Source organism: Hippocampus zosterae, chromosome 3 (assembly GCF_025434085.1).
Source record: "Hippocampus zosterae strain Florida chromosome 3, ASM2543408v3, whole genome shotgun sequence".
NCBI classification, from domain to species: Eukaryota; Metazoa; Chordata; class Actinopteri; order Syngnathiformes; family Syngnathidae; genus Hippocampus; species Hippocampus zosterae.
Window position 1 is genome coordinate 23,895,408 of NC_067453.1, and position 24,305 is coordinate 23,919,712.

General features: G+C 44.7%; 2 protein-coding genes and 1 long non-coding RNA gene across 3 annotated transcripts in view; 2 read left to right on the forward strand and 1 right to left on the reverse strand.

Moving 5' to 3' along the window:
* Window positions 1-8,770, forward strand: part of lrrk2 (leucine-rich repeat kinase 2) — a 36,483-nt gene extending 27,713 nt beyond the window's left edge. Inside the window, exons 34-51 of the mRNA XM_052061194.1 lie at window positions 175-329; window positions 412-558; window positions 1,538-1,729; window positions 1,806-1,952; window positions 2,538-2,650; window positions 2,721-2,911; window positions 3,312-3,472; window positions 3,554-3,724; window positions 3,810-3,910; window positions 3,984-4,169; window positions 5,192-5,385; window positions 5,483-5,555; window positions 5,673-5,860; window positions 6,619-6,765; window positions 7,161-7,405; window positions 7,719-7,787; window positions 7,870-8,005; window positions 8,113-8,770. Coding sequence (XP_051917154.1) covers window positions 175-329; window positions 412-558; window positions 1,538-1,729; window positions 1,806-1,952; window positions 2,538-2,650; window positions 2,721-2,911; window positions 3,312-3,472; window positions 3,554-3,724; window positions 3,810-3,910; window positions 3,984-4,169; window positions 5,192-5,385; window positions 5,483-5,555; window positions 5,673-5,860; window positions 6,619-6,765; window positions 7,161-7,405; window positions 7,719-7,787; window positions 7,870-7,997 — 2,608 coding nt within the window. The 3' untranslated portion in view covers window positions 7,998-8,005; window positions 8,113-8,770. The remainder of the gene's footprint in view (window positions 1-174; window positions 330-411; window positions 559-1,537; window positions 1,730-1,805; window positions 1,953-2,537; window positions 2,651-2,720; window positions 2,912-3,311; window positions 3,473-3,553; window positions 3,725-3,809; window positions 3,911-3,983; window positions 4,170-5,191; window positions 5,386-5,482; window positions 5,556-5,672; window positions 5,861-6,618; window positions 6,766-7,160; window positions 7,406-7,718; window positions 7,788-7,869; window positions 8,006-8,112) is intronic.
* A 451-nt stretch (window positions 8,771-9,221) lies between these two features.
* slc6a15 (solute carrier family 6 member 15) lies at window positions 9,222-23,737 on the reverse strand. The gene is made up of 12 exons (XM_052061220.1): window positions 23,566-23,737; window positions 21,407-21,873; window positions 18,542-18,699; window positions 18,208-18,334; window positions 17,941-18,119; window positions 14,428-14,538; window positions 13,519-13,760; window positions 12,786-12,978; window positions 11,994-12,186; window positions 11,725-11,884; window positions 11,212-11,374; window positions 9,222-10,960 (listed from the first exon to the last, which is right to left on the reverse strand). The coding sequence occupies exons 2-12, from the start codon at window positions 21,711-21,713 to the stop codon at window positions 10,580-10,582; spliced, it is 2,214 nt and encodes a 737-aa protein (XP_051917180.1). The 5' UTR covers window positions 21,714-21,873; window positions 23,566-23,737; the 3' UTR covers window positions 9,222-10,579.
* Window positions 10,883-12,319, forward strand: LOC127597898 (uncharacterized). Its single transcript, XR_007961797.1, has 4 exons — window positions 10,883-11,032; window positions 11,174-11,394; window positions 11,740-11,903; window positions 12,001-12,319. It is a non-coding gene; the product is annotated as an uncharacterized LOC127597898 (long non-coding RNA).
* Window positions 23,738-24,305: the final 568 nt, after the last annotated feature.

Here is a 24,305-nt window from a genome sequence, read left to right on the forward strand (position 1 = left end):
AACAATTTCAAACAGCCATCGCTGCATACAAAGTGCTGTACATGGAGCAATTTAATAATTGCTTTTTTATTTTTATTTTTTTATTATTATAAAAATAATAATAAATCTAAAGAATGTAGCCTGTTATAGATACCTTTTTTATATGATTCAAAGATACTTTTTCTCTCCCTCCAGTTTATCAAAAGACAAGCCGAGTATTGAGCTGCCTCACTGCGAGAACTCTGAGGTTATCGTGCGAGAATACGAGATGCCGTACTTCCCCGCCGACTTCTGGCCACGACAGATCAGCCGCTTGTTGGAGGTCTCCGCTTATTTGCTTTACGGGAGAGGTAACGCACTTCGCTCTTCGTGTGGCCCTTGAACTCATTTACCATATGCGTGTGTGTGCTCGTGTGCGTGTGTTTTCCCCAGAGAAAACGTGCCCACCTGAAAAAGTGTGCTGGAACCGAGGCGTGCACCTCAGCTGGTCGGCCGAGGCCTACTGCCTGGTGGAGGCAGCGTGGCGGCAGGAAGAAATCTCCAGCGTGCTACGGATCACCGTGCCGTCCTCGCGCAAAGGTATGCGGCGGCCCGTCACCAGCCAATCCGTCGCATGGAGACAGACGAGCGTTCACATTACCCAACTCCACTGTGTGGCTGTTAGTGTTGTTGAGTTTGAGATATTTCTTTCAGAAATGCATGTTTTTATGTTTTTACTATTCGGGAGCAACAAGAACTATTGTGATCGTGTGTGTTTTTTGGGGGATGGTGGGGATGGAATGTATTTATATTTTATTTATGGTTTGTCCTTTTTTTAAAAAAGCAGCAAGTATTTTCAATGTCATCAAAAAATACATTCACTTCAGATTCAGAGAACAGTATTTTTTGTTTAGTTTTTTGTTTGTGAGTTTTGTTTTGTTTTTTTGCTGAAAATTAAATGAAAGGGATAATAAACTCATGAATTTTATTTCTCCCCAAAACAAGATTTTATCAGGTCTTTATGCAAAGTAGGAAAAAAAACCCGCAAAACTTGATTTACACTTGATTTCCTTTTTTTTCTTCCCCCATTTTGTTTTGTCCTCTCTTTCCAAAATGTGTTACACTAGCTGGTTCGCCGCCCTCCGGGCGGCTCATCAGCTAGTTCCTGCGGAAGGCTGGTAAGGTGGGCCTTCGGCCCACAAAAGTGTTGTTGCTTGGTTCAACTTTTTGTTCATCTTCATTACTTATCGCGAAAATAAAGAGATGTTTAGCTCTACTAAATAACTAACAATTTCATTGCAATGCTTGTGGGTAGACAACATTTTTTCGCTAAGATGCCCGCGCGATCGTAGTGAGCCACTGCCTGAGCGGCGCAGTGGCGGCGCGCAGCAGCGGCGCGGTGAAGTAGGTACGTTTTGAAAAGGGACAGACGGAAGGACAGACCGCGTGCGGGACGACGCGCAATATATATATATAGATATTGAATGCAAAGTAGTGAATTTTTTTTTCCTTCTGTTGCAAGATTATTCGTGTGATGATGAATAGGATTGTGGGAGTCACTGTTTCTTTTTGTCGCCAGGCCGGGTGCTCCTAGGCCAGTTGGTGGACCAGGTGGACTCCCTGCTGGAGGAGTGGTTCCCCAGCCTGCTGAGCATGGACGTGCATGGCAGCGGCGAGGCGCTCCTGAAGAAGTGGGCTCTCTACAGCTTCCAGGATGGACACGAGTGGAGCAAGATGCTGCTGGAGGATCTCTTCACCCACTTTGACCAGGGTGCGGCCAGCAAGGCATTGAAACGTGTCAAAAATTGCGATGACCGAGCGTAAGAAATGCTTGTGTGTGTCTTCAGACTTTCTTCTGGTGAACCCCGAGGACCCTCGCTGCACCGTTCCCATCTCTCAGGTTGCTCCGGACGCGATCCTTAGCGACCAGCCGGCTTGGACCATCCTGGACAGCGACGAGCTGCACGTGAACCTCTCCAAAGTCAACCTCCTTGGTGAGGAAAGCGATGGGATAATACGAACAATTGTGTCAATAATGAGCAGGATTTTTTTTTCTTAATTGTTTGAACACTCCAAATTGTCCCTAGGTGTGAGTGTGAGCGTGGATGGTTGTTCGTCTCTGTGTGCCCTGTGATTGGCTGGCAACCGATTCAGGGTGTCCCCCGCCTACTGCCCGAAGACAGCTGGGATAGGCTCCAGCACCCCCGCGACCCTAGTGAGGATAAAAGCGGTTCGGAAAATGAATGAATGAATGAATGTTTTAGATTTTTTTAACCCTTTCTGGGATAGTGGTTCCTACAGCGGACAGTTTATCATGTTATCGGATTACAGGGTGCATGAAAGGGTTAATGTTGTGTGGTTTGTTTTCTTCTACTGCACTTAAATTTGATGATACTATAGTTATGGAAAATAACAGATACATTTTCTGTCAACCTCGACTTTGAGTTTAAATTCAATAAAATCTTAACTCCTGACTCTAACCCTAGCTGATAAAAATATTTCTTTCGGTATTGTCGAGAGTTATTTTTTTGAGAACAAAGACGACTTAAGTAATAGCATCGCACGTGTTGAACTGACAGGGGATGGCGGCTTTGGCACGGTGTACCGAGGCGTCTACAAGAACGAGGAGGTGGCTGTCAAGTTATTCAACAAGCATGCCTCAGAACTTTACATCTACAGACTCCTCCGACAGGTACACGCGCCGTGATTACCCGCAGTCTCATCACCTGACGTTCACCATTCTCCAACCAATCCTCCTCCAGGAGCTGGTGGTGCTGGGTCGCCTGCGCCACCCCAGCCTGGTGGGCCTGCTGGCGGCCAGCTCGGCTCCGCACGTCCTTGTGATGGAGTTGGCCATGCGGGGCTCCCTTGACTCCCTGTTCCAGCACAAGAAAGGAAGCCTAAATTTGAAGCTCAAGCACAGGATCGCGCTGCACGTGGCCGACGGATTACGGTATACCGGCGTGTTCCGCTTCTTGGCGGAGGCTTTCACGTGAAGACCGTGATGGAAGATTTACTACAATTTAACTGAATGGAAGTTGCACTAAACTAAACTTGCTAAAAGTAGACAAAGTTTCATGAAAATCTAATTTTGCTTGGTTGAAATATTCAGATTTTTGGGGTAGTTTATCAAAACCGTACCAGCGATTGAGTTGTAAATGCTTGCTGCCATCTACTGGTGGTTTTGCCTCATTACCACTCTTCTCATACTTGACGTATTTCGCAGGAGATCAGCATCTCAGTGAACAAACTTGGCATTTTTTTGTCCTGAACTGTTAAAAAACAAAACATGAAAATACGTCTTTGCCACTGAGTGAGTCAATATCGCATGGCGGTCCGTTGCCTTCGGTCAGGTACCTCCACTCGGCCATGATCATCTACCGCGACCTGAAGCCCCACAACGTGCTCCTGTTCAACCTCAAGACGGACGCAGACGTCATTGCCAAGATCACCGACTACGGCATTGCTCAGTATTGCTGCAGCATGGGGGTCCGCAGCTCGGAGGGCACGCCAGGTTGGCTAAAAAAAAAAGAAAAAGACCAAAAAAGACAAATCCGAGCGAGCGCTGGAGGCTCATTGCAAAGCTGTCATACAGGTTTCCGCGCACCAGAGGTCGCCAGAGGGAACACGACGTACAACCAGCAGGCCGACGTCTTCTCGTTTGGCCTCCTCCTGTACGACCTGCTGACGGGCGGCGAGCGCATCTGTGACGGCGTCAAGTTCCCCAGCGAGTTTGACGAGGTGGCCGTGCAGGGCAAGCTGCCAGGTAAAAAAATAAATACTGTCAGCAAGCCCATTTGCGAAGCATCATTCCAGCTGTACGCTGAACAGCATCGATATTGTTTGTGTAGATCCAGTGAAGCACTACGGTTGCTCGCCTTGGCCTGGCTTCCAAGCCCTGATGAAGGACTGTCTCAACGTTTATCCACATCATCGACCCACATCCACGCAGGTGAGGACCTCTCGGAACCCTGGAACGAGGGATTCACTGCCCAACATTTGCAACGGTTGTGTGTTGCGGTCAGGCGTTTGCCCGGCTCATCTCAGGGGAGATGTTGTGTCTGATGAGGGAGCTGCCGCTGCCCAGGCCCGTACATGCCGAGTGCTTGGCTGTAAGCGCTGGCACGGCCTGGCTGGGAGGAGGTCGCAGCACCCAGAGGACCGGAACCGTCACCGCCGTGGAATTGGACTCCAACCGGGTCACCACGCAGGTAATCGACACACACAAACACTCTCACGTGTGCACACCTCAATAACTATTGGATTGACAGCAAATGTTATGCCGTCTTTGGGCTTTTTATATTCTTTATTGTTAATTGTTGGCAAAGTGGGAATGTGATGGGAAGTTTAGAGCAGGAAATGAATCGTATTCTAACAGTGGAAAGGGTCTGGCTGCCTAAAATGTGGCGTTTAAATCTTTGTCATCTCAGGGATATCGGAAATTATATCTCTTTCATTTGAATGCGTTTATCTTTCTATTTTTATTTCATTCGTTTATGTAATTATTTTTTTCTTTGATACATTTTGTTCATTTTCTGCTACTTTTTAGATTTGTTTTTCTTTTTAAATTCTTTTTGTCTTTCTACTTTTTATTTATTTAGCCACTTAATGCAGTTTTACACTTTTTTCATTTTTTATAGCCACTTAATGCAGTTTTACACTTTTTTCATTTTTTACTTTCTGATCTGTTTATTTCTTACATGATGTATTGATTGTCCTTCATTTATTTTATATTAATATTTCATGTATTTGGGTTTATACATTTTTTAATTTTTGTATTTCATATGCAATTGAATTTATTTTCTTTCCCGTTTTTGATTTTATGTAATTATGTATTATTACACATTTGTTTTACTCTTACTTTTTCATTTTGTAGTTTTAATGGATTTATTTATTTTTTCCTAGTTTTGTAAGATTTTTATATTTTTTTATTTGGTTTTCTTTATTTTCAGTGATTTTTTTGTGGATATTGTTCTTTTACCTGTTTTCAATTTCAATTTTCCTTTTTCTTAATTTCTTCTATTGTCTTTGTTATATAATTATTTAAAAATACTTATTTTTACTATGTTCTATATTTTTTTTCATTTATTCCCTTGTGTATATATATAAATAAATGAATCTCCCAAATTGTGACCATGACCACAGAACAGGGAATGGCGCTCATCCTGATGGATTATCATCAATTTATTGCAATCTTTTCTTCAACTTTAACAAAAGTAACTTGTCCAATCAGGAGATCGACAGCAGTCCCGTCCTGTGCCTGGTGCCGGTCCAGATTCCCGGCGAGGCTTCCGATTGGGTGGTCGGGGGCACACAGTCGGGCGCTCTCGTGGTCTTCAGCGGCGTGGATCCGTCCACGCGGTATCGCTTGAAAAACGTCTCAGACTCCGTCACCTCGCTGTACTTTCACGTAAACCCCCCACGCCCGTAAGAGCCCACAAAACGGACATCAAAACCCGGCTAATTTTGAACATTGGGCCGCCCGAGATGAGAATTTTTTATTTTATTTATTTATTTTTTTTAGGCAAAGAAAGAACTACTTGCTCGTTGGCACTGCAGACGGCCTTCTCACCATCTATGAAGATTCTGCTCTCAAGGTTTGAACACCAATCCCAATTTTGGCTGCACTGCCTGTAACATTTCCACCCACCTGTAACGTTCCACTTCTTTCCCCATGTGACATACCGGCTCTTTTCTCATAACGTTTCGCTTAGGAGTTTGGTCAGCCGGTGAAATCGGTGGTCCTGGGCACCGTCAACACTCCCGTGGTGTGCTTGGGCACATCGTCGTACTCTCTGGACGGCCGCTGCGTTTGGGCCGGCTGCGGCACCAGGATCCTGTCCTTCAGCGCCGACTACACTGTGAGCCGGAACATTGACACCCGGAACACCGTACCGCTCCCGTAAGTCCACAAAACTGCACACACACAAATTCTGAGGATTGAATCTGTTTCCAGATGTAGGATGTAAAAGTACAAACTTGTCCCAAAAATACTCGTATAAAATAAATCCACATACCATAATTTCACAGGAATAAAATGCACCGCTCTGTTCACCTGATTAACGTCGTTCAAAGATTTTTATGTCTTTGCTTTTAAGTGTCTTCTACTCTTGTGTTTGTAAAAGCTTTTGAATGTTTTACTTTTAATTATGTGAAGCACGTTGAGTTACCTTGCGTATTGAAATGCACAATATCAATAGAGCTGCCTTGCTTCAAGGTATTCTGACCCACACTAGCGACTTTGCCAGTTAGAACATCACATTTGACTCATCCTGGTTTGTTAAAAAAAAAATGAGTATGAACTGCAAGTGTGTTTATGCTGTCAACATAAAGTGTGCCGTCATTTTCGCGAATCAAACTGCTTTTGGAAAGAAGTCCGACCACTCTTGCTCTTGGCTAGTTGCTTAGTGGCTAGTTGCTGGCTACCAGCCGCTAACATTGGGAACGGGCGCCACATTCTACAATGAGTGCAGAATTCATTTGTTTTTTGTGATGCACTTGAAATTGATTTTAGGAAGGCGTGTGTTAATTTGGGTGGCAACAGTTTGTGATGTACAATTTAAATTCATACCGTCTCAAAACAAATTACAGTACTTTAGTATTTGTACTTTGTCTCCCCTCCCATCACGGTCCAGTGTAATGATACCTGTGGTTCCGTAGGCTTCATCCCAGCGCCGAGGCCAATGTGTGGCGCATGGCGGTGGATAAGTACGTGTACCTCAGCAAATCCGGCATGGCCACCGTCGAGGTTTGGGACAAGAGGAGCGAGCGCATGGTGGAATGCATTGACTGTGCACAAATCATCAGGTAAAGCGAGTGAGAAGGGATGCCCATCCAAGAGGAACAAAACTGTTGATTTTAATCACATGACCGTCAACAACGAGAAACCAATTGATTTGAATCTGTGACCTCTAGCGCCATCTAGTGGATGCATAACGCAACCACACCCACTATTGTAGCTTCTATTCAATGCGTCTTAATAATGCGTTGCGCCCTATATATGAAACCAGTTTTAAAGTAGGCCATTCATCAAAGGTGCACCTTATAGTGCAGAAAATACAGTAATTACATTCTAGAGATATGGCAGAGTTCGAAACTAATTTCTCACGCTATTGATGTTGCCAGCCAGTGCGCCCACGCCGAAATCTCGATCCCTATTGATTTTGAACCCTAAGAGCGCCTCATCTCTGTTCTCCTCACAGACAGGAGTGCAGCGCCGATGGAGGAGGCCCCTCCGGTGTTGCAGACGTACCCGTCGACGGCTCCCCGTCTTGGGCCCGGTGGGCGCGGGTCAAGTCCCTGCTGGTTGGGCAGGGTTCGGCCACACTGTGGGTGGGCACCCGAGGCGGCCACCTGCTGCTTCTGGAGCTGGGCAACAAGCACCACGCGCTGCGAGTCATCCCGCCGAGATGCCACTCGCTACGAGGCATCGCGTCGGCGTTCATTGGTGGATCTCTTTCTTAGAATTATTGATCATTGACTCATGTGTTATTCTGTACCTAAAAGTCGCTTTTCCCCAAATTCCTAAATTTTCAGATTGTTTATGTCATCATTCAGACTTCACATTGTTCAGCTCATCCAGGACATCTTGGGAACTCTTTTTTTTTTTTTTTCATGCCTTGACAGCCCCACAAAAAAAAAAAAAAACAAATGTTGAGACTTTGAAGAATCTAAATTATTAAACAGATAATGTATTGATTAACATTTATATTATGGACCACATATTTCCATCAATATTTCTTTCATCTCCTTCTTCACAGAGACGCTAAACTGTAAGAACGCGGTGCTGGTGTTGGGCCGAAGACTCCCGCATGACGAGAGCGAGTGGGGTGGGTGAGGGTGCATGACTTTTGCCGGGATTTCCATGTGGACTCCTATTCAGTTCAGTGGACTTGTTTTATGCGCCCCCAGATGCTCAGTCGGTGTTGATGGTGTGGAACGCCACACTGCCCTCTGAGGTCAAAGACTTGAACAAACACAGTGAGAGAAGAGAACACATTGCGGCCAAGATGAGAGAACAGCTACACAACTATGACTGAACGCAAAGGTTGACTTCTGTCTTATTTTCAACTTTATATACGGGTATATGTACAGTATATGTAAAATTACAATGTGTCTAAATATAACTTGGGTTTTTTTTTCCTGATTTTTCAGAACATTGGCAGCAAAGGGACTAAGATGACCTCAGTGCTTTTTTGAATGAAAGAGATAAACAAATGGATAATCGTAATATTGAGGAGTCACGCTGGAGCAAATGAAGATGAGAGATTTTTTAAAGGGACACAAGTGTTCTACATCAGGGCCCATGAGCAACATTAGCATAGCTGCTACACAAAAGCCAACCACTGGCTTAAAAAAAACAACAAAAAGCATTAGCCACAATGCTAATGACATCAGCTGTTTCAGGTCATGCTAACACCCCCCTTTTTACTGAAATGGTTCATTCCCGTCTATGGTTTGCATCACTTTTTGCCAAGTGTAAAAATAAATTTACAACTGTTTTAAAAATGTACCTGAATGAGGCCAGGAGTGGCCGCAATATTAATTTCTTTAAATGCTAAAATAAACTGTTAAATGTCACTTTATTATTTTTCTTCTTTGCATACCGGTTTGAACTCCCAGATTTGTAGTCATCATCAAAATCGGCAGAGAACTGGAGTCTTGTTTCGGGGTCATATTTCATCTTTAATGTCGAGGAAGGGGGAAAAGACATTTCTCTGCCGCATGTTTTCAAGCCATTTCATGGATAAAAACAAAACTATTTACAAGGACGAGGACTCGGCCCTCACAAACACGTTAGTAAAAAAAACAATGACGTTAATGATTTGATGACTGAACCTTTAAAACATTCATCAAAACAAAGCAGATAAATATATTTGATATTTACAGAATACTATAACTATACAAACATGGCGTATTCTATAAATGACGATGCAGTGTAGGCACTCGTTAGCCTCGAACGATCGTGAAACTTTTTGCGTGTGCGCGCGCACCTTCTTGCTGCTTCTTTACATAGGCTCGGTGGCACGTCCACCTTTATTGCTCACACTTCCTTCTTCAGCAGCAAGGAGGGATCCAAAGATCGAGTAAGTGAAGGTGGAAGGGGGCGGGGCCAAGGGGAAATTCACACGTTCACCAGAGACTTCATTAGGTACACCTGTTAATGCATTTCAATACAAAATTGTTAGCGGTTATTTTTTTTAAACTATTGTTTCAATTCATGGCATCAAATAGACAAAGTAACGGCGGCAGAACTACGTAAGTTTTAATCAAGATTTGGGCTTGGCGACTCTTGTCCCGTGGGCTGTATTCGGCCTGCGAGAGCATTAAATTCACCCCGTCTCACCGATATTATATGGTGAATATTAAAATTTTTGAAGCAATATTATATCTTTTCATTTGATCAAAATGGTGAAAAATAATGGAATATGAATTTAATATGAAGCGCGGTTCGTCAGGATGACAATTTGAACGAGAAAAGTTGGGAAACTCATCCAAATTTTCAACGTTTTCAATCAAAATCATGTTTTTTTGTAAATTTGTATCGATTAAATAACATCTGAAAAACGCTCATCAAAGCCGTCAATATGACGGTGATTGTCGCAATTTCATTCGTTTGATTGGTAACTTACGGTCCAAAGGCCATCACATGGCCGTGAAGCATTTGATGCAAATCTAAAATCCGAGAAAAATTGTTGGAAAAACATTACACTCGAGGATGCTGCCCATACTGCATTTAAGTCTTGCATTTGGTCAACGGCTACATGGGCAAACTAAGATCAGTCTATTAGTTCGCTGAGTCTGATTTGCACAAATTCCTTGCAAATTCTACTTTAGCAAATTCACCTTTTTGTCGACTTTTTTTGCGGGGGGTGGGGGAGGCAGCTATCCTTCATTCATGGCTGTGCATTTTCTGAAACGCGAAATCCCTGTCCAATAAGAAATTGCATTTTGTCGCCACCTTTTGGCGTTTTAGAGCTAAGGAACGAATGTAGAATGATTGAGGTGCTTTTCCATTCGACCTGTCAACCCTGTCCAATAGAAAAATAGTGCCTCTGTGCCGACTTAGGGCATCTTGAGGCAAAGTAGAACTTTAGTGACATCTCATTGGCATCTTGGCTCCATGGAACTATGTTGAAGTAAGGGGAAGACATTCTATTAGAAAAGTAATAGAAAAGGAGTGCATTGGTGTCATCTTAGTGTCAAAAAGCTATGTTCAAGTGAGTGCTATTGTGAGATTACAAAGCCCTGTCCAATGGACAAATTGTGCTTTGGCGTCAATGTATAGCATCGAACAGGCAGGCAAAGCCCCGTCTAATAGAAAAGTTGACCATTTGGAGCCACCTTGTAGCATTTAAAGGCAATTATAACTCTTTTTGGGAGGGGGAGTGGCGTCAGTTAACTTGAGGAGTTTTCTGCTATTCCTGGCACGGCTATGGTGTACCTAATGAAGTGACCTGTGATGGGTGAGTGTACATTCCCGCCCCTTGGTTTGTTGTTTGAACATGTTCAGGTTCAGAGACGACGAAGAAATGATAAGAAATAAAGCAGCTAGGCTGTTGAACATGGAGTATGCAGTACACACACGCACGGATGACTAGACGGGAAGAAGGGGGCCACTCTACAAGTCTGACTCGGGCATGTCCGGCACGTCGGCCATCAGGTAGCCGATGCCGTAGCGACCATTGGGGGTGGCGTCTGACTCGGGACCCCCGCCGCCGCTCTGCTTGCGGTAGATGCCGTTGGCGGGCATGGGCGAGGGCGCCTCGCTCGGTGTGGTCTTGGCGTGAAGGAGGCTGGCGTCGTCGCCGGCTGCGCCAGCGCTCTCCTTGATGATGTGGGCCTTCTTGTAGGACACGGCAGAGATGCCGCCGGCGCCGTCGTCGATCACGTTGAAGTAGCGCAGCATAAAGACCACCGGCACGGGCAAGACCGCCACCACCACAAGGGAGATGCACAAAGCCACACCCCACGGAGGGAAGCCCACCAGCTTCTCCCGAGCCTGCACCGCACACCACTCTTAACGTTAAAACACAAGAGGAACGCTGGGAAACAAACATTGAGGCAACATAAGGTACTGTATTGCGCACACACACACACACACACACACACACAAAGACGGTCACGCTGCTCAGTAGCCGGCAGTAATGATTTTTTTTTTTTGTCAACAGTTGTGCAGGTTGAATGGATGACAATTTCCCAATTTTACGGACAGATTGTGAATTGATGAATGCAGGCAACGAGGCTCCCGACCTGCTCTTGGTTCCAGGCACTGTAACTGGGCGGCGTCATGATGAGCTGGACGAAGCTGGAGCCAAGCAGCACCAGCAGCAGCGTGGGCGTTATGAATTTCCACATGTAGTAGTAGAAGCGGTACGGCTTGAAGCCCAGCATGTCTTCCAGGTCCGCAAAAAACCTGACAGGACCACATCACAGGTGAGCTCGTACTCCAGTTTTCGCTAACGGCTCACCCTAAGCGGACGAATGGACGTTTTCTTCACGTTAAAAAGCTTTGGATATAGGATCTATTTGATCACTGTCAATAAACCCGACGCAAATAAAGTAAAACCGCTCACCTTAAAATATATTTTATCAAATAACTGGCTGATGAAAAATGATGAATCATTTTGGGATTCAGTGAGATCAAAATACCGCACAACCATCTGTCTGTCTGTTTTTAAAATGAGATGTGCCGCTCGAACACCTTCGAGCTTTGCCCAACATGCTACTACTTTTTAAAAACTTGCGAATCAGTGAAGCCCGTACTTGTCGATGCCATAGAACCAGGCAATGGCCAAGTTCTCCAGGATGACCACGATGAGCAGCGGCAGCGTGGCCGAGTAGTCATCGAACATGGTCACAAAGTAGTTGCCCGAACGCTGCACGAACACCAGGCCGAGGGAGAAGGCCAGCACGCAGCAGCCCACTGCACCACGAGAGAGAAGGTCGCAACATAAGGAACACGCCTCTCGCTGTGATCATATATAAGCGGTCGTGGGAAGTTGGAAAATGTCGTTCTTTGTGTTTTCACTGACCGGTCAGGAGCTCCTTGCGCACTTTAAAGGTGTCGATGAGCGGCGTGAGGATGCCCTCGATGGTGCCGAACATGCTGCCCAGGCCCAAGTTGATCAGCATGAGGAAGAACATGACGGACCAGAATGGAGAGGCCGGGAAATGCGTCATGGCCTCGGTGAAGGCAATGAATGCCAGGCCTGTGCCCTGCACCGCCTGCAAGGAGGGAGGGAGGGAGGGAGGGCAGAGTGCGGGTGGGTAACCCCCAGTGGATGCTTAGCACTTACTCCCAAAATTAACATTTTGCTATTTTTCTTGGAAAAATGCAACTTTTTCATGAAAAATATGATTTAGTTTCTAGTCATTTTTTGTTTTTTTACTTTTCCCACATATTTTCCATCCATCCAGCCATTTATGGATCAGATTATCCTCATTAGGGTCGCGGGCATGCTGGAGCCTATCCCAGCTGACTTCAAGCAACCTTGAACTGATTGCCAGCCGATCGCAGGGCTCACTGCCGAACAACCATCCGCGCTCACACTCGCACCAAGGGACAATTCAGAGTGTTCCAGTTGCCTGCCATGTACGTTTTTTTTGCAATGTGAGAAAACCCGGAGAACATTCAAACGCCACACAGGAAGGCCGGAGCCAAAATTGAACCCTGCGCCTCTCCACCGCGAGGGAACAAAACAGTACTACTAATGTTGTAATGTTTTATGCACACAAAAATCCGATGTTATTCTCATAATTTTCCAACATTTCTTTACAAGTAACGTATCGGCGAGCATGGATACCATTGCCGTTTATGGCCATACCTTGTTGAGCTCGTCCTCGATGTGGCAGGAGTCCAGTCCCAGTTTGTCAAAGTTGCCCTCCTTGACGCCTCTGATGATATCGATCATCTGATGGTAGTCATCCACGCTCACTTTGTGACTGAGGTTGATGTGGTTGGGGATCAGGTTGGCCTCGATACCGTTGCCCAGCAGAGCCGCAATCTTTCTGCCGTTGCTACAAAAATCGAACGCAAGAATTTTTAAGCGGAAAAACACGTGGGGTTGGAAATGACCTGTTTTAAGATGAATCAAAACCATCGCCGATGTTTCCTAAAACCAAACGCAGACGATTAAAAAAAAATTATCGCCTGTAGGTATGGTTCGATTACTGGTTTGAGGGTTTACCGTGGGTTTACAAAAGTCAAAGTTTCAATACCTGCGAATACTGGGTGTCACCAGTAACGAGCTCTGCATGAGCCACCTCTATAAAGTGAATTACCTCCAATTTTTTTTTCACCTTTTCGGTGAGCAGAGAGGGGAGGGGTGAGCAGTTAAGCACGGAGGAGGGGCTGAGCATTTCAAACACGGATTCTAAAATCGGCCCATGGCTAGTTGTCTCATTGTACCGGCCAGTGCTACCAGACCTGTTTGTTCCACCACCTTGCGTTATCCTAATTGTCACACTTTTCCTTATTTGGTCTTGACTTCCTTGTGACTCTGCTTGACTTTTGAGAAATCCTAATTCTTCAACAAACAAGAGGCGGCGACGACTCACTCAGCCACACATTGGCCGTTCATGATGTTGGCCTTGAAGCCGAGGACGGCGAACACCACCAGGGTGGCCAGCACCGACGTGAAGAAGTTGATGAAGGACACCAGCACGGCGTCAAAGTGGCAGTTGTTGTCGCGCTTGTTATAGCTGGAGAAGGCGATGACACCGCCGAAGCCCAAACCCAGCGCGAAGAACACCTGCGTGGCCGCCTCGCGCCACACCTTGGCTTCCAGCATGATCTCCAGCTGGTACACACACACACACACACACGAACGGGAATGGTGAGCTAGCTAGTCCTAATGCTATGAGAATCAAAAAAATACAATTCTACTCCTTTAAATTTGTCCACATAAATTCTCATAAAACCAAAATATTTTTGCCCAAAAAAGATCATTCTCTGGGGGAAAAATACATTCTTTTTTCACGTCATGTCATATTAAAAAAAACTAATATTTGACTGTATTAAAAATAAATAAAATAAACACACTGGCCACTATTTTGAGATTACAACTTTCTTTTTTCTAATTCATGCAGTGGTAAGAAAAGTGCCCATGTGAACTACTTATTTTTATTTAGAACGCTTTTGTTTGCGGTTGACTGATCTGATTGCATGGCGTTGTCGGGTACAATGTGTCCACAAGAGGGCGACAGAGCTCTATGGCAACGTTCTTCGCCAGACCCTCTTGAGTGATTGATGTTGAAATTATTCTTGTTTCCATGGCAATGGAAGCTGCTGCAGAACACAGCCTTGGAAGGTGACTGGTGTGTTATTGCTGAGGTATCAGCCAATCAAAGCACGCCGATCTTTTTTTTTCCTTCTCCAGACAGTTTTTTTTCCTCTTTCCAGTCTGGCTTATTTGATGTACAAAAAAACGTCGGAGAACAGACATTGACTCCAAGACTGTGCCGTACCTTGGGCGTGAACATATGTCGAATCCCGTCCATGGAGCCTTCCAGCAGTAGCGAGCGTACTAGGAAGCAGATCAGCACCACGTAAGGGAACAGCGAACTGAAGTACATCACCTGGCAGAGAAAGCACAGCAAAGGTTAAGAAAAATACAAATAATAAAAGATTTGATTAAGCGATGATACTGAGAGTGACAAAGTGATTCAAACTCTGCCCGAAGCAGCATTTCACAGATTACCAATGTGAATTATCCCCTCCCAGAGTTTGGATCCATGAGAACTGGGTTGATAATGACAATTTCGTGTGTGTACAATCGTCAGGTCTGTTCTCGAATAGCGCGCCCCACAAAATCCCTTGGAAGAGTAAGATTTTTTTTTTTTTTTAAAGGAGCCCTGCTAAAAGTATTCTTCTTGACCAAACCATCCTGCCCCCTGTGCTACCCCCTCCACCCGCCACACACACTCCACTCCCCTTGCCCACCTCTGAAAATCAAGCCAAGCTAAAAGAGCGCGTGTAACCACGGCAACCAGATCCCTTTCACGCCCACCCACGCTCAAACGAGGATATTACTTGCAAAAAAAAAAAAGTCTTTGTGCACACTGGAGGAAGAAAAGCTCCATTAATATTCTTTTGTGCTCACCCTTGCAAGACGCCTCGTGGGGCTTCTCCAAGGGACAGTTTGGACTCATATCTACCCTAAAACCTGTCTAGACACACCAGGGAAAACATTCTGGATATTTTAAGGATTATTTCCATCCACGATTTGTCGCCCAATTATTGCAGTGACAGAACTAAAATAGACGAGAGTGGCAACGGAAGATAGCGTCTTGACAATGGCATTGGCTATCGGCGACATTTCAAGCCGCTGAAGCCGAATGGGGACGGTCTGGCGCGACAAATCAAGATGGCAGAGATTTCAGGACCTCCGCTGTTGAGGGCATCCATCTTGTTTTGTCTCAACCTTCCCCTTTGGATAGGGCCACAACAAGCTAGATGGCAGTCGCGAATAAACAGCAGATAATGGCAACGCCAAGACAGTCAGTCTTGGCAGAGACAACAGTGAACTTAAGCGTCAAGTCCTCTTCCTCGCCTTAACTGCCGTTGACTTACTTGACACTTAACATCGATTCGTCCTCAGGTCATTCTGAAGCGGCCAGCCAAATGTCATCAAAATACGTGACGTCTGTATTCTAAATTCTATCTATATTAAAATTGCATCATTCGGTGCGTGATGTCACGCCCAGATCAAGAATAAATGATAACAATGAATTCTGGTCTTCACCATAAACTACCAAACCAAACGTCGTCGAAATACATTCAAAATCCAATCACATTTTGATAACCGATTCACTGACGGATGATTTTTTTTTTTTTTTTTTTTTTAATGAATGAAATAACTTGTGAGCGGCCCCGGTGGTCCAGTGGTTAACGCGTCAGCTTCACAGTGCAGAGGTACCGGGTTCGATTCCAGCTCCGGCCTCCCTGCGTGGAGTTTTGCATGTTCGGGCCTGCATGGGTTTTCTCCGGGTATTCCGGTTTCCTCCCACATTCCAAAAACATGCATGGCAGGCTGATTGAACACTCCAAATTGTCCCTGGGCGTGAGTATGAGCGCGGATGGTCGTTCGTCTCTGTGGGCCCTGCGATTGGCTGGCAACCAATTCAGGGTGTTCCCCGCCTACTGCCCAAAGTCAGCTGGGATAGGCTCCAGCACCCCCCGCGACCCTTGTGAGGATAAAGCGGATCGGAAAATGAATGAATGAATGAATGAATGAATAACTTGTTACGGGTCCATTAAAGCTTACAACAAAAAGATGAAAATGATTCATGATACATGGTAAGGTGCATCATTAGTGTCGTCGAGGCGTGACAATAAGACGCTGGGATCAAACCAAATCCAAATGTCAAAAGCATCAAAGCTTTCCTCGTGTAAGATTAAATGCTGCGTCCATCTTTTTTCCAATTAGCTCCGGCTTGACCCCCCGAATGCCCGGCGGCTAATACTCGTCACATGACAAACAATGGAATGATGAAAAACGAAGGTACGCTCGAGTCTTAATCCTTCCGGATGCGAGTCTCGTTATTGTCAGCTTTTGATGCTGGAGGTCAGCGCGGGGAGATAAGCTGAAGTATCGAATCCCTCCAGGAAAATCACATGAGCGACCAAGGATGACACTTCTTAACATCTTTTTATGCTCCCACCACGGAATTTGACCACTTGATTCTCTCTCTCTCTCTTTTATTTCATCTAACCAGTTCATTCTCATAGCCTTGCATCTTTTTACAAAAATACATTCGCAACATTATCCTTTTCTCTTCTTTTTTTAAGCACTGTATTTTCCGCACTACCAGGCGCACCTAAAAGCATTCCACGTCCTGGAAAGCCGAGAGTGCGCCTTTTAATCCGTCATATATACGGATCAATATTTTGATTTCTTGGACGTCTTGTTTTAAATGTTCTGTAAAGCGCTTATTCCTTTAGCGTAGCTCCATCTAGTGGATCCACAACACAACCGCAGCCACCAGTGTAGCCACACCCTATTCTGTGTCTTATAATGCGGTGCACCCTTGATATGAAAGCAGTTTTAAAGAGGCCATTCGTTGAAGGTGCGCCTTATAGCACGGAAAATACGGTAATTCTTTTATTCTCTGTGACTGTTACAGCCTATGAAGATGACAATTTCATCGGCTGTCAAATTACTACTTTATGCTCATAACATGTTTTGCCATGATTAACGTTGCCACTACGCCCCCCACAATACAGTCGCATCTTCAATCTCGTACAAACTTTTCCGTGTAAATGTAACGGAAGGGAGAAAGAAAAAACATCCTGTTAATGGCATCTTTAGTCTGCAACTTTATCATTGTAACTTTTTCCTTGGTAAAATTAGGGCTTCATTCACGTCAAGTTATACAATATTGCAAAACAAAATTTAATTCTTTCAATATTCGGACATAGCATTATTATATCTTTTTTTTGTAGGTTTGGGACAGTTCTTGCAATACTGCAACTTTAACCTAACAGCATTGCTGTTTTTAGCACTATACAGTAAAAACTTCATTTTGTTCTCTGTCAATTATAACGTCATTGAATAATATTGCAACTTTTCACTTTTTACTTTGTTTTGAATGACCGGTGCGTTGCAACTTTTTAGGATAATACCACCCAACGTCCCCCCCCCACATTGCAAACATTACTTTTACACCCTTGAATCTTTTTGTTGTTGTTGTTGTAATATTCTGACTTTTTTTTGCTATTGCAATTGCAAGCTGAGCATAAATGAGCAATCCAAGCACATGTTTGCCGACAAGGCATCCATCCATACAGTTTGCGCTTTGTAAACTTTTCCATCCTACTGTAAGCTAACGGGGTGTGAGAGGATTTCCCAAACACTTTGGCAAGAATAGGCCTTTTGTTTTATGAACGCCGTTCCCAATATCCAACACGACATTTAACCTTGCTATGTACGCCGAGACCTTTCCCCCAGTTCTCTCAAAGAACAGCGATGACAAGCATACCTTCCCGGAAGACTGGATGCCCTTAATCATGGCCAGGCAGACCATAGACCAGGCGGCCAGCAGGCACAGCGTCATCTTCCAGTTAAGTCCTCCGCTCTCTGAAATATTGTCGGAGATGTCCAGGGCCTCGCGGTACCAGTAGTAGGTGGTGGCCGAACTCTTCTCACACTCGGGCACCACAACGGTACCAAAAAAAAAAAAGTAGCTTTGTTATGTCATTTATTCTCAAAACATGACATTTTTCCACGAATCATTTATCTCGCTTACATGTGCTGTTCCTGTTCTTGGCCAGAGGACACTGGTGCCACGGCAGCGGTTGCTGGAAGGACTGTGAGAAGTAGAAGAGGCTCCAGCTGATGATGACATTGTAGTAGAGAGCCACGAAGAAACACACCTGCACAGAGCGTGTATTATTGGCTGGGGGGGGGGGGTGGTTTAGAGAGGCTAGGCGTCAGCATCCCGTGTGCGTCTATGTACTGAGCTAATAACGAGTGCTGGCTATTTTTTTTTCTTCTTTTGTGAACCGCAAAAAGGAACCCTTTAAAACTTTTAAACTGTTTAGATTTTAACCAGCATGCCATGGGGAGAGCGCGGGACTCACCACGCAGCTAGCGAAGCCGATACCCCCCAGTCGAGGGCTGATGTAGTTCCACACGCCGATACTGCCCCGACGGATGCGCTGACCCACTGCCAGCTCCAGGAAGAAAAGCGGGATGCCAATCAACACGAGCAGGATGAAGTAGGGCACCAGGTACGCTCCTAATGGTCAAGATAACAGATGCGGGACACATTGTTTAAAAAAAGAAAAAAAAAAAAGAAAAGCCAATCCAGTAGAGGTGCAACGATTAATCGACTAATCGGCAACTAATTGATGAACAAATGAATCAATAATGAATGAATGATGCTGGTCCCTCTCTTTGGAATGACCTCTGACTGAATGTTCGGGAAGCAATGAAATGCATTGGAATTTTTTATTTTTTTTTATTGTTTAAAAAAAAAATGCTGTTAAACCTGCTACAAAATGAGGGAAATTGTAGTGGAAATTTGACATTTAACAGTATTGACTTGTATCTTAAAATGAACTGCTAACTTGTATCACACATCCTGCTATCATTAAGTGTTACTATGCAAGTTTGTTGCTGCCTCAAGGTTGCGCGTCACACTTTAAAAGAAGAAAAAAGAAATGGTCTAAGAGGGGCCACACCCCACTGCTTGGGGAGTCGCTCCATCATAGATCTGTAAATTGTTGCAAAGACGTTTGTTGTCTTGGTTTCCCTGGGAAAGACATGCCCCCCCCCAGCCACTCCAAATAAAACAAACCTACAACAACATTTTAATCAACGAACAGTTGAATCTGAGGGAGGTCCGCTGTACTTAATCTCTGGGTTATGCAAGAAACGTCATAGTTGGCAGCCGTCTGCAAGGGCTCGTCAAGCGTCACATGACGGCCACATGACGAGGTTCATCTCAATAAATTTGAATGATTTTCTTTATCTTTGAAGTTCACTTCAAAAAGTGAAACTCAAACAAATTATTAATGAGATATTTCATTATTCACTTCTGCCTGCGCTTGAAAAACCAGTTGAAGCGGCGTTGCGCCACGCCTTTCAAAACCATATGGTGCAAGCGCACAATTTTGGTCCTTTTTCCAACTCACTCATGCACACAAAATCATGCTCGCATCATGCACTGCCTTGTGCAATCTGACCACGTGCGTATTGTATGACGGTTAGTTGAATCCTTGTCCAAATGAGAGTTCGCTTTATTATTTCTCCAAACAGGATGTTCTTAAAGTTCCACTGCCCCTCCTGGGTGTAACACTTATGTGCATGGTAGCTTAACAATTCGATCATCTTATTCTGTTTCGGAGATATCCGTCAGCTTCAAATTCACACCCACCTCCCAGGTGGTCTCCCATTGTCTTCCCCGAGAGCAAACATTCTGACCTTAGCACTTTTTTATCTTTCCAAAAGCATAAAGCCATCTGCATTGGGTCGTACAGTAAGGAATCGCTACTCTCCTTCTAAAGTGTTGTAAATTTACAAGAATTGGTGGAGCCATTTGTGAAGTTAGAGAGCCATTCAACCACTACAATGGACCCGTACTGTGTGTGTGTTGCCATCCACTGCCATCATTTTTTTTCATGCCTAAAGACTAACAAAATCACTTGGAAAAAAAATAAAAAAATCTTGATGTAGGTTATCATTATTTGTTCCTAAAAGGGTTACATTTGAAAACATCTATGCTACATTTTGCTTGTTTCACAGCCTCCCTTTCTTGTCATCAACCTGCAGCTGAATGACTCATTGACAAAGCCTAAAGTTGAGTACAGTAGCCACTGAATCCTTCTTCCACTCAGGCCTGCGCATTCTTAAAGCGACAGTACCACATGGCTCGTGGCACCCTGAAAGGAAATTTGTATCTTTTAGTAGTTGAAAGCTAATGACGTACATTAAGAATTAGGCTGAGGTTTCGTGTGTGTGTGTTGGTGAAGGGTCTGCTTTGGGTCCCAGATGTGTCATTTTAATCCAATTACACGTGAACACAACGGGGCGACCAGAGCTGTTTAAAACAGGCCTGACTCTCTGAGCGCCTCATGGGGAACGACCTGACTCACCGCATGATGAGTGTGCCGGGCACCTTATTGTATAAAAAAAAAAACAGTAACGTCATATGAGGAAATTGTGACGAGAATAAAGTCATAGCGCTGTGACGCTTTATTGCGTTTTGGTGTGAGTTGGGTCTTACTACTTCTTCGACGATGATGAATAAAGTTCTCGTTCATTAATGCGAAGGGCTGCGAGTGTCCGATACATATTTGAAGCCGGTTCAGGATCGACGACATGCCAATGACAGGTTATTCATATTATGGGGGTAAACTTTAACAAAAGGCAGTGAATAAAGCAGGGGTGTCAAACTCATCGCGGGTCACATCGTAAGCACCGTTTCCCTCAGAGAGCCATTATGACTGTGAAAGCGTACAAATGTTTAAACCCCTCCTCGTATTATTACATATACGGTACACAATTAGTAGATAACTAATTTTGAAATCAAAAGTCAAGGAGGGTAGTTTCTTCCAACGCTGTTCAAGTTTCTGTAATTATGTAAAACAAGAAGATAGTTGCAGTAGCTCAACGTGATTATTACATATGGCAATTTGAAATGCGCTACAGAATTTATCATGCGTCATGGAAGTTGACCTGATTGATTTGCTTTTGTCGGCCCAATAAAATGATCTGGCGTGACAGATCGGGCCCCGGGCCTTGAATTTGACAGCTGTGGTATAAAGTATGAAGTTGACGAAACAACTTTGGGGATATGTTGCAATTTATGTCAAAGCCCCCCAGAACATAAACATGGACACACGTCACTTGTGTGGCTCCCTGGAAAATACACATGGAGGCACACAACATTGTGGAGCTACCATGACAGAATCTACTGGAGCACTAACGGCCATTTCACTCACCTCCGCCATTTTTCTGGCACAAGTAGGGGAACCTCCAGACGTTGCCGAGGCCTACGGAGAAGCCCACCTGGGCCAGGATGTACTGCAATTTGCTGTTCCAGGCCGGCCGCTCCTCCTCCTCCTCCTCGCCATCGGAGCCACCTTCCTCCACGTCGCGCTCCTTGCCGTCGGCGTCATGGCCGCCAATGATCAACGAGCTCTTCTTGAAGGAATCGTCGCAGGGGTCCTCGTTGGAAAGCAGGTCCCGGGCCGACTCTGTGACATCGTCGTCAAGCTCTCTCTTGACGGCTTTGCTGTTTTTGGGCATTTGATAATGCAAACGAGGGCGAGGGCTGCCACGTGCTTAGTGTCGTTAGGTTACGGTAGCTCAATTGTCCCGCCTTCAACTTTTCAGTTTGTTTGAGTCCGTCTCGATTTCAGGAAAGGCGCTTAAAGAAGCTTAGTTTAGTTCGTCATTATCACCAGATCTGTGTAGCACAATGGAGAAATTCATCAGTAAAACACACAAACAATTGAAAAAAAAAAAAGCACAAGCAAAGTTTTCTCGAAACCACAAGAGAACCTCGGTGCACATACAATTTGCTGTACAAAGAAATTTTTGGAAGAAATATTGTGGCCAAAGATACTTAAACATTTCAAACATAGGGTAAACATACTGCGTTTTCGTTTTCGGGCTGGAATGAATGCATTTCCATTCATTCCAATGAGAAACATTGATATCGATAAAGATGTAATGCTGCCTTTACAGTTGCAACATGACGACAGCGATGATATTGTGGCAATTCTATTATCGCCGTTATCTTTCCATCCTTACTTTACAATAAATCCATGAACACATGACTTCATTAGAAATGAAGTTAAATAAGGAGTTTTGAAGTGCAGAGGTTAAATTCCCCCCGCCCCCACCCACAATTTTGTTTTTTTTTCACAGCCCTGTTTTGTTCAGCGGAGACGGCGGCACTTTAGGACAGTCTGCGTTGGTGCGGCTGGATGGATGGCTTGTGGAGCCGATGATGAGGAGAGAGGAACGTGTATTTGGAACTGTGAGTCGCCGCTTGGAATTGAAACGGATCTACACGGGACAGGAGAAGTGAACCAATGTCTTTTTTCATCAATGGACCACAGCTTCTTTGTTTACTTTCAAATTTAGCTTGTCGCAGGCGTGTGCACATTTTGAGCATGACGTCTCTGATCCACTGATAAAAGACACGTTCTCTCTTCTTTCATCTAGAACTGCTTCAACAACCAAGTGTGTAAGGGAAACGTGACTAAGATTGCACGACTGTCTGTGTTTTTGCTTTGTGTTGTGTTTATTATTTTATATTTTGTGAACTATTTTATAATAATTCATTTTATTTATAAGCGCCTTTCAAGACACCCAAGGACACTTTACAATAACAAAAAACTAAACAATATGGGTAAGCGCTATATAAATCATGATGCAATGTATTGTATCATTTGTCCAAGGGTTGTCTTTACCCCCCCCAACCCTTCCGCCCCACGACCACCACCACACCCACCCCGTCAAAATGCCTCTCAACTGACTACAAGCAACAATGAGGCCGTTTTAAAAACATGACAATGATCATCTTAAAGGCAATTTTTTTCTCTCACACTGTGCAGGTATAGCTAATAATTTGCCTGATGGCGTCTGATTGTTTGAGGATGGGGCGGGGGGCACCCAAGGGTGTGGACGACGCCACGCGCAGCATCAAGGCTTTTATGTTGAAATTCTTTCCTCCTTTGTGGAGCACAAAGATTTAGAACACAATAATTAGGCCGATTAATAGATTTACATAGTTCCAGATTAGCTGATCTTTTGTAGGAAGATACTGAGAGCAGCGGGGGAGGGAGAAATCTTGAAGGAACCACGCATGGTGATTTCACCGGGGCCTACGTATGACAAAATGAGACCGTAATCGCAGCATTTAAATAATTTCAATAAATACATAATATGAGTCAATAAAAGGCCACACGATTCGTTGCGAGGCTTGGTCCTACAATGTGCCTCTTTATTAGCCTGGTTGCCTTCGAGGCTTCCGCATGTGATATTTCATCATCCCATCCGCGGCGCGCGCACGTTGGCACCCCAGTCCATGCCCGGTCTACCTCACGTGCACGCGCACGCACACTGAGGATGCTCCGTGGCGGGAACTCACCTAATGAAGACGAAGAAAAAGGCCGAGAAGAAGCGGGGTCGTCTCAAGGGATGAAATTGTGCGAGCACATACACGGGGCGGACATTATCACTCGTTCGAAACGCGTCCAACGTCGTTATGCTGTACTGCGGTCGATGAGTCTGATGGACTGGTGCAGCTCTCAGTTGCTTTCACCTCGCTTGCCAGCCGGCCAGGGACACGACGCGGAAATTTAGGGGATGCATGCGCTCACTTCCAGCGTCATTAAATGATCACATCCCACTTTCTAATCCACAGTGTCGACTTACATAATTTAATAATTCTTTAAAATAGACATCAAAGCTATTTAAGTGCAATTTTGTGGCGCGTTTATCGTATTATAGGCACCTGTTTCTGCCGCATCCCCCTCTTTTCTCTTTACAGTGGTACGTTCCACTACTACTAGTTTGTCATTACCAAAAGGGGTTGGCGCTGAACGAGCAATGTGCCTCTTTTTGTAAACCGTCCAAGAAATATACGTTGAATGTACTCTTTAAACGTACCATACTAAAGATGGTTGCTTTCCTTCTTTTAAGTTTAACTGATGGCAAAGGCTTGACGTTCATACTAGAAGGGAAGGCTAAACATATATGCAGTAGTACAGGTGTGCCCAAATGTGGCCCTGGAAAGCCACTAATCCAGCATGTATTAGATGTCTCCCTCCTCCAACACGCCTGATTCAAATGTTGAGCTCATCAGCAAGCTCTGAGGAGCCTGATAAT

Coding starts and splice junctions, on each gene's coding strand:
- slc6a15 (XM_052061220.1), bottom strand. CDS start 21,713: ATGCCCAAAAACAGCAAAGCCGTCAAGAGAGAGCTTGACGACGATGTC. Junction 12,187..12,785: donor TCGAGGACGAGCTCAACAAG/GTATGGCCATAA, acceptor CCCTCCTTGCAG/GCGGTGCAGGGCACAGGCCT. Junction 11,885..11,993: donor GCGCAAGGAGCTCCTGACCG/GTCAGTGAAAAC, acceptor CTCGTGGTGCAG/TGGGCTGCTGCGTGCTGGCC.